Below are 16,492 nucleotides of genomic sequence, written 5' to 3'. Positions count from 1 at the left end.
TGCCCTCTAACTGAATGCTGAGCTGTGAAGTCCTGAATTTTGGAATATGGTGTGTGCAGGAAGGAGGGATGGAAACATCCCAAAGTGCCAGGATAAATGATCTCTCTACAAATCTGAAATGGCACTGCTCACAGCAGTCTCCAGCTTGAGCTCCTTTAGCTGCCAGCAGGAAATCTGATGACTTGTGGGTTTTTCAAAAATAAAACGAAAACATCAAGAGAAGGGGAGGGGATCAAGATCTGAGCTGGCTTGCGCAAAGCACCTAACTTCCACAAGAGCTTGTCGCGGCTGTAATAATTATGGGCTCAGGCACACTAGGAGGCAGGATTTGGCAGGAATTTTTAACAGCGGCATCATTTCTATGGGTTCTGTTATGTGCAAAGCTTGAGTCAAGTTTGCTGGTGCTAAAGTGACAGCAGAGGTGATGGGCTGACTTATGCTGCAGTCGAGGAAAGAGAAATTTGCAACCACCGCCAAATTATACAAAACCTGAGCATGTGGAAAACTCAGGGTCAGCCTACTTGTGATGTTGCAGATCTCCATATATTTTTATTTCTATTTTAAAGCAGCCATGGGGGGGGACGGACTGAATTTGAGGGTGGGGTGGGGTTAATTTTGCCCCGCTTTATTTTCCTGATCTAAATACCCCACTAACCAGCATCTGCAGGAGTGAAGAACCTGCAGGCCTGCAGATACTGCTCCACTGCAACTCCCATCACCCCAAACATTTGCCATGCTGGCTGGGGCTGGAAGGAGCTGCAGTCCAGCAATATCTGGAGGGGTATAGGTCAGAAAAGGTAAGAGGCCATCCACCTTTCAGTCATGCTCCCTTGGTTTCTATACATCTTGTACCATCCTGTAAAATCTCTTTTAGAGAAATATGCACACAGTGGAAGCAAAATCTTTCTTAAATTCAGGTGTGCATGTAAATAGCAGTGCAATTTATATATACAGCTGTAACTTTGTTTTTGAACTCCTTGTGACTCAAACGTTTTGGCTCCCGAACGCCGCAAACCCAGGAGTGTGTGTTCTGGTTTGCAAACTTTTTTTGGAAGCCCAATGTCTGAGGTGGCTTCTGCAGCTTCCGGTTGAGTGCAGGAAGCTCCTGCAGCCAATCGGAAGCTGCGCCCTGGTTTTCGGAAGTCGGACAGACTTCTGGAACGGATTCCATTCGAGAACAAAGGTTCGGACTGTACTGGCCGATTTGAACCAGACTGCTGCAATGGAAGAGAAGGGGAGCAGGGCTACTGCATTAGCTTTAATGAGACCCCTGCTCCTTCTGGCTCCTCCTCTGGTCATTATAGGAAGATCTTGAAGAACTGGTGCCCATGTTTGCTCCCCCCCCCTTCATCTCTCCTTCCCCATTCTCTTTTCTTCTGTGTTATGTCTTATTAGTGTTAAGCCTGGAGGCTGCAAACTGTTCTGGAAACCTCTTTGGCTGAAGTGCAGGGTAAAACTGCTTTTAATTAACTATTGTGGACTTTGTTGTAAAAAGACATAAACATTTACATAGCCTGCTTGCCACAATGCCATTTTTCTTTCTTTCTTTCTTTTTCTTTTTAATTGATACACCAGAAAAGAAACAAAACAAAAATACAAATAAAAATATTGATAAACACAATATTAATTACAAAATAATAAAGCAAAAATTGGTCTTTAGTCTATAGACCCGACCTCCCATCTATTCCTTATTTCAATTATATATTACTTGTTGCCAGTACACACTTTTATTTTAAACTGACCAATTCTTAATTTATCTTAGGTCTCATGTCTTACTTAAAGCTACTATTGAAATTATTCGAATGCTGCAACAGAGTTTAAACTGCTATAATTATTTTTCAAATAAACTTTGAAGACCTCCCATTTTGAGACAAATTCCTGTTTTGGTTTGTTCTTTATCTTTTCTGATAGGCTGTCTAACTCCGCATATTCTGTCAGTTTTTGAGTCCAATCATGAATAGAGGGGATTTCATTACTCTTCCATTTTGTAGCAATAATAACTCTTGCTGCAACTGTAGCATATAAAAAATACCCTTCATTTTTTGCATGATATCCAAATCTGTAATCCCCAGAAGATAAGCTTCTGGTTTTCTCTTAAAGGAAATATTTAGCATTTTTTGTAATTCTGAGTAATTCTGCTCTACCAAAATGCTTGGATTTTCTTACATAGCCATCACATGTGATAGAAAGTGCCCAATTTGTCTCCACACCTCCAGCAGTTACTTGGGACACTTTTGTACTTCTTGAGAATTTCCAGGGTGTTAGATACCATTGGTGTTGCAATTTTAGAAAATTGTCTCTTAAGACATAACAATTTGTAAATTTCTAATTATTTTTCCACAAATTTTCCCATTGGGGCATGGTTATTGAGTACCCAAAGTCTTGTTACCACTTGACCATGGCCGCTGTAACTTCCTCCTCCTTGACCTCCCAGTCAAGGAGGAGTTGGTATACCTTGAAAAGGGTTTTTCTTTTAGAATTTATTAATTTGGATTCGAATCGAGAGATTTCTGCTGCAAAACCCTTTTGTTTATCAGATTTGAATTTTTCATGTACCTGATGGTATGAAACTAATCTGAGATGTACTCTCTTATTTCCTCGAAGCTTTTAAATTTTAGTTGGTTGCCTTCTTCCTTTAATAGTGTTTTATATGTTGGCCAGGTTTCCTGGGTATTTTTCCTTTTCACCACGGAGGCTTCAATTGGGGAAGTCCACAATGCCATTTTTTATGCTACCTAGCAATCCAGGATGAGGATTATATGTGCAGACTGCAGGATTTACAACCAGGCTTGACTTTATATTTCCTTGAATTGGGCCTGCATCCAAATCCTTCTGTGTAAGCTCCCTCTCAACAGTACATTTGGTGAAGGGCACTTTAGAACAATGCCTGCTTTGCGGTTTATTCATCAAAAGACAAGGCGTAAGTGACCTTCCTTCCCAGTTTCTGTCTTCATCATTTGCAATGACTACCATTGCAAAGTAAAAATTGAAATGCAGGAATTTGTGAACTTATTATCAAAGACCAGATGGTGCTCCTTCACTCAAAAGAACCTCTGCCAACTGGAGACTTGGTGGTACCATGACAACTGATGCAGAGAAACCTTAGATTCCTCAGATCATCATATATGGGGCCTATCCCAGCTTAGAAGGATATCTCTGGGCATTCTTCTCAACCCCCAACTGAGACAGCAAGGGGTTGCTTTGGGAAAGGAAGGAAGTAAACCAACCGAAAGGCACTGGATGGATAATTACTATAATTTTTGCAGAATAACTTGCTATTTGGTAATATATATGCTTAAATATTCCCAACACTGTTATTTTAGTATGTACCAGCATGGCAACAAGTAGTCAAAGTTCTACGTTTTTCTCCTTATGTCATCATGTCTGCATCCCTAAAAAGTTTAATGGTAGGGATGAGAGACCTCAGGCCCAGGGCCCAAATGTGCCCCCCCCCCCAGGCTGCTGCATTTGACTCTTGGAACTCTCCTCAGGCCATATTCCCTCCCAAGGCACAACCCCCATCTAGGCTGCTTTGCACTCTCCTTAAATGTTTTTGCCTGGCTGGAATCTGCCCTTCAACTCTGAAGATGCTTCTTGCTTGACTGGACGGAGGACAGTATTTAAAGCAGTAGACTCAGGACAAGAGATCAAGGAATGCCAATGTAAACAGGTATGTCTTCAAAAAATCATGGAATGCCAATGCAGATGGGGCCTCATATTTCAGCAAGGAGTGCATTCTATAGTACTAGGCCCACTGGTGAAAAAGCCTGGCCTCCTGTAACCACAAGACAATCATTCTTAGGCTGCGGCAAGACTAACCTGCGGAATGATATACAAAGTCTAACTTCTAAAATGAAATTATGAACAACCTAAAAGTTATTTCAACCTGCAAATAGGAAAAATAGGATACAACAGCAAAAGGGATGCTTGGGAAACCTTGGTGATGCTGACAACTAGTATCCTCTGGAATCTGGTTAGCAGAAACTGCTCTTCCCTTACCAACAAAATTTCATGAAAATTCAATTTTTCATTTCTCTGTTTGTTGGGAGCACTTTGCATTAGTATAACCAGAACCAGTCTATTATCATCCAAGTTGGATAGATCTCTTGGTTCCAGATCAGTCTCAAGCACCCTAATGCCAAAGACTGCAAAAGTATACTTTTAATGACACAGGGAATGAACATGTTGATAGAGGAACAAATGGTAATTTGCAAATCTTGACTGTAGGAGAGCTGCCCTTAAATATCCAGCAGGCTAAATGGAGTTGTAGTTTCTAACTATTCATTTGGGGGGGGGGCATGGAAATGGGTGGTGCTGTGGGTTAAACCATAGAGCCTAGGACTTGCTGATCAGAAGGTCGGCAGTTCAAATCCCTGCGACGGGGTGAGCTCCTGTTGCTCAGTCCCTGCTCCTGCCAACCTAGCAGTTCGAAAGCACGTCAAAGTGCAAGTAGATAAATAGGTACCACTCCGGAAGGAAGGTAAACGGCATTTCCGTGCGCTGCTCTGGTTCGCCAGAAATGGCTTAGTCATGCTGGCCACCTGAACCAGAAGCTGTACGCCGGCTCCCTCGGCCAATAAAGTGAGATGAGCGCCGCAACCCCAGAATCAGCCACGACTAGACCTAATGGTCAGGGGTCCCTTTACCTTATGGAAACATCATTTTAGCCTTCAAGTGCTTAGGGAACTTGTCCCAAGAGGTTTTCAGAGGAACTAATGTGGGACATGTGGTGTGATTTCTATAGTTTCTACATGTTCTGTAATTACATGTCATTTCCTTAACTTTGTGGCTGAATAGTGCAGGATTCCACAATGCACCATTGTTCTGAATAGAATTCTTTTCTATTGGAAAGCTGGTACCTCAGGATTTGGGGGGCTACACAGCAATTTGAGATTAGGGAAATGTGAAATTGCTGGGCACAGGCAATTACATAAAATACATTGTTCACTACTGCAAGGCAGGACCTATTTTGGAAAGGGATAGGATTGGTTCTCTGCTTCCATTCTGAATAACACTATAGTCTTCCTTATAGCAGCAGGAACAGCTTTATTCCAAATAAACAGCTCTCCCACACCAGCAATGAACCATTTGTTTCAGTGTCTGTCAAAGGTGTCCCACAGAAGGCTGTGGGATCCTGTAACACACAATCCAGCTGCTTGGAGCAGCTATGCACTCGCTTCCTGTTTATTCTCCACTTGGACCTTTTCCTTCTTTTGTGTTTATGACGTAATGATAAAGGCACAGAAATCCTGGCCTTCAAGGTTCTTAGGGGGTTGGGGAATTTCATAGAAACACGGTTACTCTCTCTCCTACAATGACATTTCATCTGTAAAACTACAGAGCTAGCACTCTTCCCATCTGGTGGTATGGCTGACAATTTCCCCTATAATGGGACAAAACCTGGCAATTTTCCTGCAGTGCAAAAGGAGACTGTGATTTTTCATTTTAGAGAGGCAGAAAGCAGAAGGGGTTTCTTCCCCCTCCAGTGACATTTCATTGCTCCCAATATAACGAGAGAGGCTCAAGAGTTTTCTACAGGAAGAGCCACATCCAACCTCTGCAAGTTTTCGAGTTTTCCATGCTGGAAACAAGAGGAAATGTTTCAGTCATTTTGTTCTTACGCCAACAGCAGACCGCCAGAAGATAAAGAGAAATTAGACGATCCTACAGATTTCTAGGGTTGGAACCCATCCATATTTGTGCTCACCCCCACACCTAAAAAGCATGGGTCTGAGTGGGTTCCTGCTTATCCCATGCTTTCTAGGCATGGGTCTGAGTGGTTTTGGACTTGCCCTGCTGCTTTCCCCGGGAAAATCAGATAAATTTGAGCAAATGTCAACCTGGAGAAAATCTGTTTGAAGTTTGCCCCAATTCAGCAGTGAAGATCAAGTTTTCTTGGGGGAAAGTGGCGGGTCAAGGGCAAGTCTTGATGGTAGTTATGCTGAAAGTCACTTACTGCTATTGGAGTAACCTAGAGCATTGATTTGTGATAATGCTTCTTCCTTGCCTAGATCAAGGATGGAGCAATGTGGGTGGGTGGAGAAACCTCTAACCTCTGCATGGTTAGAAGGTAGCCTGCTGTACAATTTTGCCTCTGGCTCTGCCCACCACTGGCATGTTATGGTCACTGAAAGGCAGCTGTCATGCCAAAAAAGGCTCCTTGCGTCTGCTGCAGAAAGTATACAGAGCTGCTATGAGGCTCACACTATATGGCAGTACTACTCACAAGGGAATGGTCATTCGGGAGAACCAGCACCTCCCATGTAAGTGCTGAAAAAAGGGTTGTTGGTTGCACAAGCCATCATGGAATATCACCTGCCTAATTGCTCACAGTTTGTAGGAAATGAAGATTACATGAACACTGAAACCCAATCACACTGCAGCAAGAACATTTAGCCACAATAAAAGCCAGACTCTGCAGTTGCTGAGAATACAGGCTTAGTGGGATGTGAAATCCTATCCTTCTAAGGCACTGGAAAAGAGCTCAATAAAATCAGGACTATACACTCCGCTGAGTCTGGCCTGGGACCGTAATAAATTCAATTCAATATACACTCTGCCACTGGGTGTGTGTGAAGGGGGGGGGGGAGTTGGAACTTTTCCAGGAATCTTATCCTTGGCTCTAACGCACCTACCCAGAGGTGTGACCTTGATACTGCTTGAATATCACAGTACCGAAAACCCAGCTATGCTTTTTATGTCACTGCTGCCTCTACAATGGCCACCTGCCAAGAACGAAACAGTTCTGCAAAGAGTGGCTTCTCTCTAGGAGGCACTCCTAGAACAGCATGGGACAAGGAAGGTTGAGCAAGGGAGTTGCTTTCAAGGCCACATGCAGCAGATTTATCTTGATAACTTTTTATGGCTACTACATTACCCACAGTATTGTGGGGTGGTGGTTCAGCCAACACTGCCATATACATGTCGGAAAATTTCTGGGTGGCAGATTAAGGTAAGGAACATACTTTCTTTGACATAAAGCTGCAGATTCATTTGGTACTGCTGTAGATTGTGCATAGAAAGAGGTACATATTTCCAGTTGCATGGTGCATATCCTAAGGCCAACCCACAACAATGCATTACAGGTATATCCACCTGTGACACGTAACAGAAACACAATTGGAAGGTGCTTCAATACAATCTGCATTTTGATTAACCGCAACTAGTTATTAAATATTTCCTTTTGAAAATTCATCTGTAAAGGCCAGAGTCACTTTTTTTTTTGTTTTGATCCCCGATGAACTGCCTCAATTCCAACTTGCAAGTCTGCTGAACCACAATTGACTGAGGGCCAATGCTTCTGAAGGATAGGGAAAAATCAATATCAGACGTCAAGGGAGAGGTCAAATTGAACTTGTTTTCACAATTGGCTTGTATGTGCTCTAAAGGACACTACTGCAGCAGCAGCAGAACAAAGAAACAAACCAAGCCAAGGTCTCCGGTATTGAAAAAGGGAAGGAAATGAATCCAGCCTGCTTCTTGATGCTTATATTATGAATCTGAGGTGGTACAATAATCAGACACTGGGAGGAAAGAGTGAAAAAAAATTGTGGCTGTCCAATGAACTCTAGTGATAGATATCAGGATATAATCATACGCTTGGAACAGCCATCTAATTGGGCTTCTGTGACATCTCCCACTAAGTGGAAGCGATAAAGCCAAAGAGGTCATTTTTGTAACCTGGTTATTAGGGGTTAGGGATTGATTCAATAGCAAAAAGAAAAGAAAAACTGCAAGCTACTACAGCATCATGGGTGGGAGAAATGGCTATTTTCCTAGGAAAACAGCACCTTCGAGATATAAACACTCTCAAGAGGAACATGCTCATATTTTATTTGTACTTTTTGTGGACAAAAGAAAATAAACAAAACATGACAAAACACATGCAAGGAGAAAATGCCAATCTAAACAGGAAAACATGCAGCCATTGTGAACCTTATCAGAGTATGTATAATGGGATCAACATGTGCAAAAGTTAAGGAGACAGAGAGGTCTTGTTCCGCTTTAGGAAACGGACATAAGATCATGTGACAAAGGAGATCAGTCATAGAAAAAGGGAAGAAAATTTGTTCCCCACAGAAGTCCTGTTTTAAGTTCAGATGCAGCAATAAACCAGGCTTTGTCATTAGAGGAATGGGTGATGCCATGCCTCATGCTTGCATGTGCTCTCCTCCCACCTTCCTTCGTGCAAGAGGGTTTGATGCTGGTTTAAGGGCAAGCTATGGTTTCCACAAACCATAGTCTGCTGCATTCAGATGGAATGACAAACAATGGTTTGCAAAAACAGAAGCTAAAGACTACCAATCTCCTCCCTTTCAGCATGATGGAAAGAAGGGAACACATCCAACTATAGTCAGGCCATCCCTCTAAAATATAGTTTGTTTACGCAAGACAAGATTTCTGATTCTATTGAATTAGGCTGGTTCGCTGAGATTAAATCCCCCATGGATTCTTGGTTCAGGTATAAGAACAACTTGTTCTACTTTATAAATCCTGAGTCAAAATAATCTAGCTAAAATGACTCAGCCCCTTGAGAAATTCTTTACATAAGGGTTTAATCTGGATTAAAACATCAATGTAATTTAACGTAGACAAAAATAGTTAAGGATAACTCAACATCTACATAACACTTGTTCAGACTGAAAACCTATTTCAGTTATCCACTTAACTGTAAATCACTACTGGTTTCATTTTCTACTCTCTTTAGAGCATCAACTCGCCAAATTCTCTGAATATTTCAACTGCATTGGCATCTTCTCTTATTAAGTGATGCAGGTGGAGCTGTGGTCAAAACCACTGAGCCTCTTGGGCTTGCTGATCAGAAGGTTGGAGGTTTGAATCCATATGATGGGGTAAGCTCCTGTTGCTGCCTCAGCTTTTGAAAACCTGGCAGTTCGAAAGCATACCAGTCCAGGTAGATAAATAGGTAGTGCTGTGGCAAGAAGGTAAACGGTATTTCCGTGAGCTCTGGCACTCATCACAGTGTTACGTTGCACCAGAAGTGGTTTAGTCATGCTGGCCACATGACCCAGAAAGCTGTCTGCAGACAAACGCCGGGTCCCTTGGCCTGAAAGTGAGATGAGCGCCCCACCCCATAGTCACCTTTGACTGTCCTTTACCTTTACCTTCTCTTATTAAAGGGGGAGAGGCACATAACCAAACTGATGTGTGAAAATGTGAGCTGAGTGAGTTCAGAATGTGGTAAAAGCATGTCGAACACACTACCCAACAAGCATCTGGCATCTTTGGGGCAGCATGGGAATGAACAGTGGGTTGTTACCAGTTGGTGGCGTTATAAAGCAGTCACACAACCACATCACCACATACTGAACTCTACATGGATACGGTCAACCCCTATTTTCAACATACCAATTTGAGAATGTGATCTTTTATGTCAGGTGTGGGGAACCTTTACTAAGACTGAGGGCTGCATTCCACCATGAGCTATCTTCTCGTGGTCACATGCCAATGGTGGGCAGGGCTAGAGGCGAAGGTGGTTGGAGCAAAGTGTGCAACATTTACCTTTGCTTAGGAGGCTACATTCCAGCCATGAAAATGTCTGAGGTTTCTGCACACACACTCCACCCATGCAAGCAAGAGGCATTATCACAGCTGAGTGGCACATTCCGCCCAGGCAAATGTACTTGAAGAGGATGCAGAGCAGGGCCAGTGCAAGGAGTGGCCTGGGAGGTGGGGTGTGTCCTGATGGCCGGGCAGAGATGCCTGCAGGGCTATACCTGCCACCCAGGCTACAGGTTCTCCATCTCTGCTTTAGTAGCTACATTCATCTTAGTTGTTATAGAAAATAGTGTATGACCTGCAATTTAATATCACCATTTCTGATTTACAAAACCACCACATTAATAATTAAAAGCTGACTCCCAAACTGGAAGCACTCTTCAGATGGCAAGAAATGAAAAATGGGCTTTGGATTAAATTTTGAGGATCAGAATAACTTAGTTCAAAACCAATCTCTCTCTCCTGTCCTTTTAAAAAGCAATTAGCTGAATCTTTGCAAGAGATTTATTTCAATTCTGGCTGGAAAAGGCATCAGGCGGGGCCTTATAGCAATTGCACATCTCTTGTTCAGGGGGACAGAAAGCAATGTTGTGGGTCCCGTTCCCCATGCATTAAAGCAACTATTCATAAAATGCTTTGCCATTCCCTCCGCCTTCCACACCCAGGGATTTCCCATGTACTTTGAGCTTTCAGTTTGACATTAAGATATCTGAGAACCCAGTGAACCAGAAACTGAAGTGAGCTCTGGGTGTTACTCATTCTGGCAGGAGGGTAAGGTTCGGTTGTACAGAGATATAAACAGCACCAAGGTAAAAACTATTGTGCATGCTGCTCTTACTTTGGCAATCACAGCAGGAAGAGGATATATTCTGTTCACTTCCAGCTGGTAATACTTTGTGTCAGAAGTAAGCTTGATAACTGATTACTAAGAAAAAACTAAGGTTTCTTCTCCCCCCCCCTCCATAGACCTGCCATTGAGATATATATTTTTATATAAAATAAGTACAAATCCTATTTTCTCATTCATCCTTCCGTGGGCCAAAATATACTCACATTTGGAGTGCCTGTCACACAGGGCGGACGCTCGCATGTCGCACAGTCTTATTGTCCCCTTGCTGCTGCTGTAGACAAAGGTGTTGCAGTGGTGCGGATGGAACTCTGCAGCCGTAATCACTTCTGTCAGCTCCTCCATGTTTGCTGGTTTTATATCTACAATATCTGGCAGAAGTGAATCAAGGCAGAACAAACAGCACAGAGCAGGAGGCCTAACATGATGTCCCAAGGAAGTGGGGAGAAGACAAGAGACTACCATATATCTGGACTGGGGAGACCTGGGTGGAACTCACTTCTCGTTTGTGAATCTGAAACTGGGCCAACTACTAACCTTCTGAGTAACATACCTGAGATGTTATGAGGATAGAAGTGGATAATAAGAGAAGTTATCGCCTACCTGTCTGGGTGCCTGCATGTTAGCTCATTTACACCAAGCTGTGGCTTGGTTTAATGTTATGTGTAAATGAGGGCAAACTGTGCATATTTATTTGTTTATATTTTGTTTATCAAAATATGTATATATTGCAGTTTCACAAAAATACTGGAGTGGTATACAACAATTATAAAACATGCAAAAACAGAATTAAAACCATAGATCACTGGCTACTGCAAGAGAAATATTATCTGCACAAGCCCGGTGGTATAGGAAAGTTTCCAGATTGTCCACTGGAAGAGTTTTCCATAGGACTAGGCAAGTAACATGAAAGGCTCAGTTTCGTGTTGACATCAGATGAATCTCACCAACTTGGGGGTCAAATATCAACGCTTCAACAGATGTTCTCAGGTGTGATATAAGAATTCAGGTAGTCCTTAAGGTACCCTGGATCCACGTTATTCATGGTTTTATAAATTATTACCAGAAATTTATACTTGGCTAGGTAGTGCAGATGCTTTAATAAAAGTGTAACATGCTGTCAATCAACTGCCCCCATCAGCAGTTTAGTTGCTGCACTTTGGACTACAACTCCCTGCCAGTCCGACTGAGCTGATGCAAGTTGTAGTCCAAAACATCAGGAATGGTAGCTTGGCAAAGGATGGTCTAGACCAAATCCTTCTCTAGCTCCATCCCTTTCAGTTGGAATGTTGTGCATATTATCCTCATGCTGTAACATGCCATGGTGCTAGAAAGAACACCCATTCAAAGCACGTTGCTTTATCTGCCATCAACCATGTGCTAGGTGATTGACTCAAAATGAATCCTAACTCATTAGTCAACTAGGTTGCCCCCTGGCTGATGGTAGGCGCGCAATAGATTTTCTATTTCAGAAAGCAAAATCAATCTGTAACACCATGGGCAATCATCTGAGGAAAATAAACAGACTAGTCAGATGAAATAAAAGGCCGAGGTAAGTCACATAAATACCAGCCACTTGCTCTCACAAAAACAAGTTATTAGCTCCTACTTTTCTCATCTCCTGGATTTTCTTTGTTGCTTATATCGGAGCAGACACTCTCCATTCTCTGCTAGTTGCCCTTGCATATGTAAGCTATCCTCAGTGGGATTGTATTTTGGTAATTATAAATGTCCACTGCAAGGAGGCGAAAAACCCCAGCTCAGTCACCAAAACCTTACAATTTACCAGTAACCATGCTTTAACTGGGATAGGGCAACTACTTTATGGCATTCATGACCTTAATGACTCAACAAAATAGCAAGCTGTCTATCATTAAGTGTCTCCTTCCTTCTTTTCCTCTTACCAAGTATTTTAGTTTGGCATACATTAACAAAATTGTTCCTCAAAGTGACAGCCTCATTGGTCTCGTTTGCACCTAATGCTATACTATGTTTAATATCAACCAAAGTTAATAAATCATGGTTTAGTGTCATGTGCAAATGAGGCCACTGGCTCCACAGAACAAAGGAATTCCTCTGATCAGGCTAAAGTCCAATTAGTTTAACAAAAAATGCTTTTCAAATATGGTTTCCCTTAACAGGCCAAGAAATTGATTCTCTCTGGTTGCCCATGATGCATGAGCCTAGGTCAAGAACTGAACAGGTGGGAGTCAGGGCATGCAACTGTTTCTAGAGACCACTGGTTGAAATGGAGGTGGCTTAGAACATGGAACTATAACAATTCCTTGTCTGTTGTGAGTCTCCAGTATTGAGTGAAAGTGAATGGGAGACCATTTGATTATAAGGGATTGGACACAAGGTTTCCTTTCTAGAAGCCCATCTCCTGATCTTCCCTCCCTCCCTTAAACAAAAGTCTTTGCTGGTGAAGAATGGTCTATAAGCCCTTGCCTAGAATATGTATTAGTTGCATCCTATGCAATCATGTCCTGACCACACTGGAACAGGGTGAAGTGAGAATCATCTGTGAAGGAAGACCTACTAATAATGCCCTAGGGTATTACTAACCTGACCCCCCCTTCATTCCAGGAAGCACCAGGAACAGCTTAAACAGGCTATGTTTCATCACATGGCCTGCCCAGGTTCCTTTGTTAGAACTGCATTAAACAGGTGGTCACCAATTCCACAATCTTTTCTGCCTACTCACTCTGGTCAGCTAATTTCCTACTATATCTGCTTGGCTATCGTCACATGATAACCCTCCATTATCCAGGCTTTCTTTTGTTCACAGTCTACTCATTCTCCACCTGAAACTTGGCTAATTTCTTGTGTTAATTACAGGGCAATGCTATGCGTGTTTATTCAGAAGAAATTCCCACTGTATCCAGTGGGGTTTAACTCCCTAGTCACTGTGTTTAATACTGTATCCTTAATTTCCTTTCCAGTATGGGAGAAAGATATTTCCTGACCTTGCCCCATCCTGATAACTTCACAGCTCCTCAGAAACCTCTCTGGGTTCCCACCTATTCCTCCCCTTTTCACACCTGCATAAACCTGTAGTCCTGGGAGAATGAAGCGCATATGCACAGAAAACATGTAAAAAGCAGGGCAATGGAAGACTATGAGGGCTAACGAGAGTTATATCACCAATACATAACACATTGAAGCAAAGGGCAGAATCTGTACACTGACACCAGCTTCACCAACAATTGATCTTTAGAGGAGATAAAATGTCTTTTCAATACAGAATTGGAGCAAAATTGAGATTGTGGCTAGGAATGTTTTGAGGATTCCCTGATTCCAATAAAAAATAAAATAAAGAGCAGCACCCCATACAAAAACAGGACAGTATATATACAGGATGCAATGTGGTGCTTTCAGACCATATTATTTCCAAGCAAAATAACAGGAAATCTGTCTGACTTGGGGTATTTTTTAGTCTCACAGGGATGTTTGCATCCACACTAATTAAAACTCAGCCTGTGCTTCTTTATTGATTTTAGTGCAAGGAAAGCTAGCAGCTAAAGTAACTGCTTACTTTCAGATTACAACCGTTTGCTTTGGTTCAAGATGGAAGAGTTATGATTCCTGCCCCCTGCAACCCAAGGGACAAAATGAAACAGTTTAAAAAAATAGCCAAGGCATCACGCTAGAAAAGCTTTCCAATAATTGCTGCCGGGGTTGGTTTTTTTTCCAATTCTTCACATTTCGATCCAAGATGGAATCACAGATGGACACAATTGTAAGATTCGGGGTATTTATTGGTATTTTTTCCTCAGCTGGCCTTACCATTCAGAGAAAAAGCCCTGATAAGTGCAGATGATCTTTTGATGATTGGCTCCCTCAGTCATTGCTCTGAGATGGTGACCACTGATGTCAAGCAGTTTTAGATTTCACACTACAAAAACCCCAGCATGGGCCAATTCTGTTGGCTTTGTGAAGCCTTAGTGTGGATAAAGGGGAGGAGGAGGGAAAAGCACAGAGCCATTCTTTGCCCCATAGGGAAAACAAATTAAGTTCCTGCTGCTAACAGGGGCGAATGGGAGGTTAGGAACATCCTTCTCCTGTAGGGATTACTGGGAAAATGTGGCTGTGTGAAAAATACTTTCCTTAATGTAGCATTATATGATGGGGAAATTGAATAGTTGGATATACCACCCTCCTCATCTTCTCATAAATGAAACTTGTGTTTCAGAGAGATAATGGATCCAATTCACTGGGGCATGTCCCCCTACACAAGTCCTATTGGAATAAGCATGAGACTTTCCACCCTTATTGATAAATTTAAAAACTAGAGAATCGCCAGGTCCAGATGGCATCTACCCCAAAATTATTAAAGAACTCAAATGTTAAATTGCTGATTTAACAAAGCTATGGAACTTTACCCTAATATTAGCATCTGTAACCAGAGAAGCAGGAAGTGGGAAATGAAAGTTACATGCCATTTTGGTTTAACATCTATTCCAGGCACGTTTATGGAAACAATTTTTAAAGACAAAATGTTCAAGCATATAGGAGAAAATGTGCTGGAAAAGAGTCAACATGGCTTCTGCAAACCATCTCTCTAACCTTTTAAAATTGTTTGAAAGGGTAAGTAAGCAGGCTGATAGAAGTGACCTGGTAGACACTGTGTATTAGTCTTCCAAAAAGCTTTTTGATAAATGTCTTCATCAAAGCCTTCTGAGTAAACCAAGCAGTCATGAAATAAGTGGATGGGTCCTCTTATAGATCAGTAACTGGTTAAAAGAACAGAAAGCAGAGATTAGGCATAAATGGACAGTTCTCCCAATGGAGGAATCTGAGTTCCACAGGGATCAGTATTGAGGTTGGAGCTTTTTGAGCTTATTCATAAATTACATGAATGATGAGGTGTCCAAGTATACTTATGACTTTGAATTATTTTGGATTGTCAAAACAAAACAAAAGGATTGTGAAGAGCCCCAAAATGAATTCATCAAACTGGGTGAATAGACAATAATATTGCAAGTACAGTTCAACAGTGAGGCACACTGAGGCAAAAAATATATATCCTAATCTCTACACACTGATGAGGTTTGAACTGACAGTGATTGATCAGGAAAGAGACCTTGGAGTCATGGTGGATACCTTGATGGAAATATTGGCACAGGATGTGGCAGCTATGAAAAAGGTAAAGTCCATGTTATGGATAATTAGGGAAAAGTTTGGGAAAATATACACTCCAAGATCAGAGGAAGCACATATCTGAATACTAGTTGCTGGGGAGTAACCAGCAGGGCATCAGACATCCCCAAGCAAGCCCAAACGGCAACCTATTCTATTGGTGGCAACAGAATGCTTCTTTCAAGCCTAATTTCAGCTGGGAGCGGGTGGGGCAGAGTAGGCTACAGGCACCAGGAAACGTCTCTCTGGGCAGTTGTGCACCCCCAGGCAACACGTTGGCAATCCTTGCTTTAATAAATCTCTCAGCCTCCTAGCTGCAAGACTGGAGTAAGAAACGCTGACTTGTGTTATAGTGTTGCACATCAGAGCACAAGAAGCTGCCTTATACTGAGTCAGACTTACTGGTCAATCTCAGCATTATCTACCCTGAGGGCAGCTGCTCTCCAGAGTTTCAGACAGTCACATTCCCAGCCCTACCTGGAGATACTGGGGCATTCTGCACTCTGAATCTGTGACCTGCTGCATACACAGCAGATGCTTGACCACTGAGCTACAGCCCTTCCCCTTGTGCTAAGTTTATTATGAGTGTGAAATACTTCGAATGTTCAAGAAATATTAATGTTCATTGTGAAACCATATGAAACGCTTTCTTCCAGTGACAGTCAATGTAGAGAAGTTTCCCATCCCTGGTCTGCATGTGCAATGCTTCCTCACCACTACTTGGCTACTTTGTGCCAATGGAAACACTTCATGCCATGTTGGTGATGTTCTAGTTTCAAGCTGCTTCAGCCAAACGGGAGGGAAATAATCTGGTGAAAGTGTGAAAAAGCAGTCCATAGATTCCAAGTCTTGCTAATACTGTACACTTCAGTACCTGCCTGTAATATCTATGCTGCCAGTCTTCTTGTCAGCTGGAAGGATGGTCCTTCAATTAAAATCACAAGCCGGGAAACGAAGAAATATGGGCACCTTTCCCAGCCTAGCAAA

The 16,492-nt window shown here is 42.3% G+C and overlaps 1 protein-coding gene across 5 annotated transcripts in view; it reads right to left on the bottom strand.

Moving 5' to 3' along the window:
• Positions 1-16,492, bottom strand: part of PPP2R2B (protein phosphatase 2 regulatory subunit Bbeta) — a 257,075-nt gene that overhangs the window by 14,895 nt on the left and 225,688 nt on the right. For all 5 annotated transcript variants that reach the window (XM_083728282.1, XM_083728283.1, XM_083728285.1 and 2 more), the window contains one exon: positions 10,573-10,737. In XM_083728282.1, the coding sequence (XP_083584408.1) occupies positions 10,573-10,737 (165 nt within the window). The remainder of the gene's footprint in view (positions 1-10,572; positions 10,738-16,492) is intronic.

Source organism: Podarcis gaigeae (assembly GCF_964106915.1).
Source record: "Podarcis gaigeae genome assembly, chromosome: 2".
Classification (NCBI taxonomy): domain Eukaryota; kingdom Metazoa; phylum Chordata; class Lepidosauria; order Squamata; family Lacertidae; genus Podarcis; species Podarcis gaigeae.
Note: the sequence above shows the minus strand (reverse complement) of the source record. Positions and strands in the feature narration are given on the sequence as shown.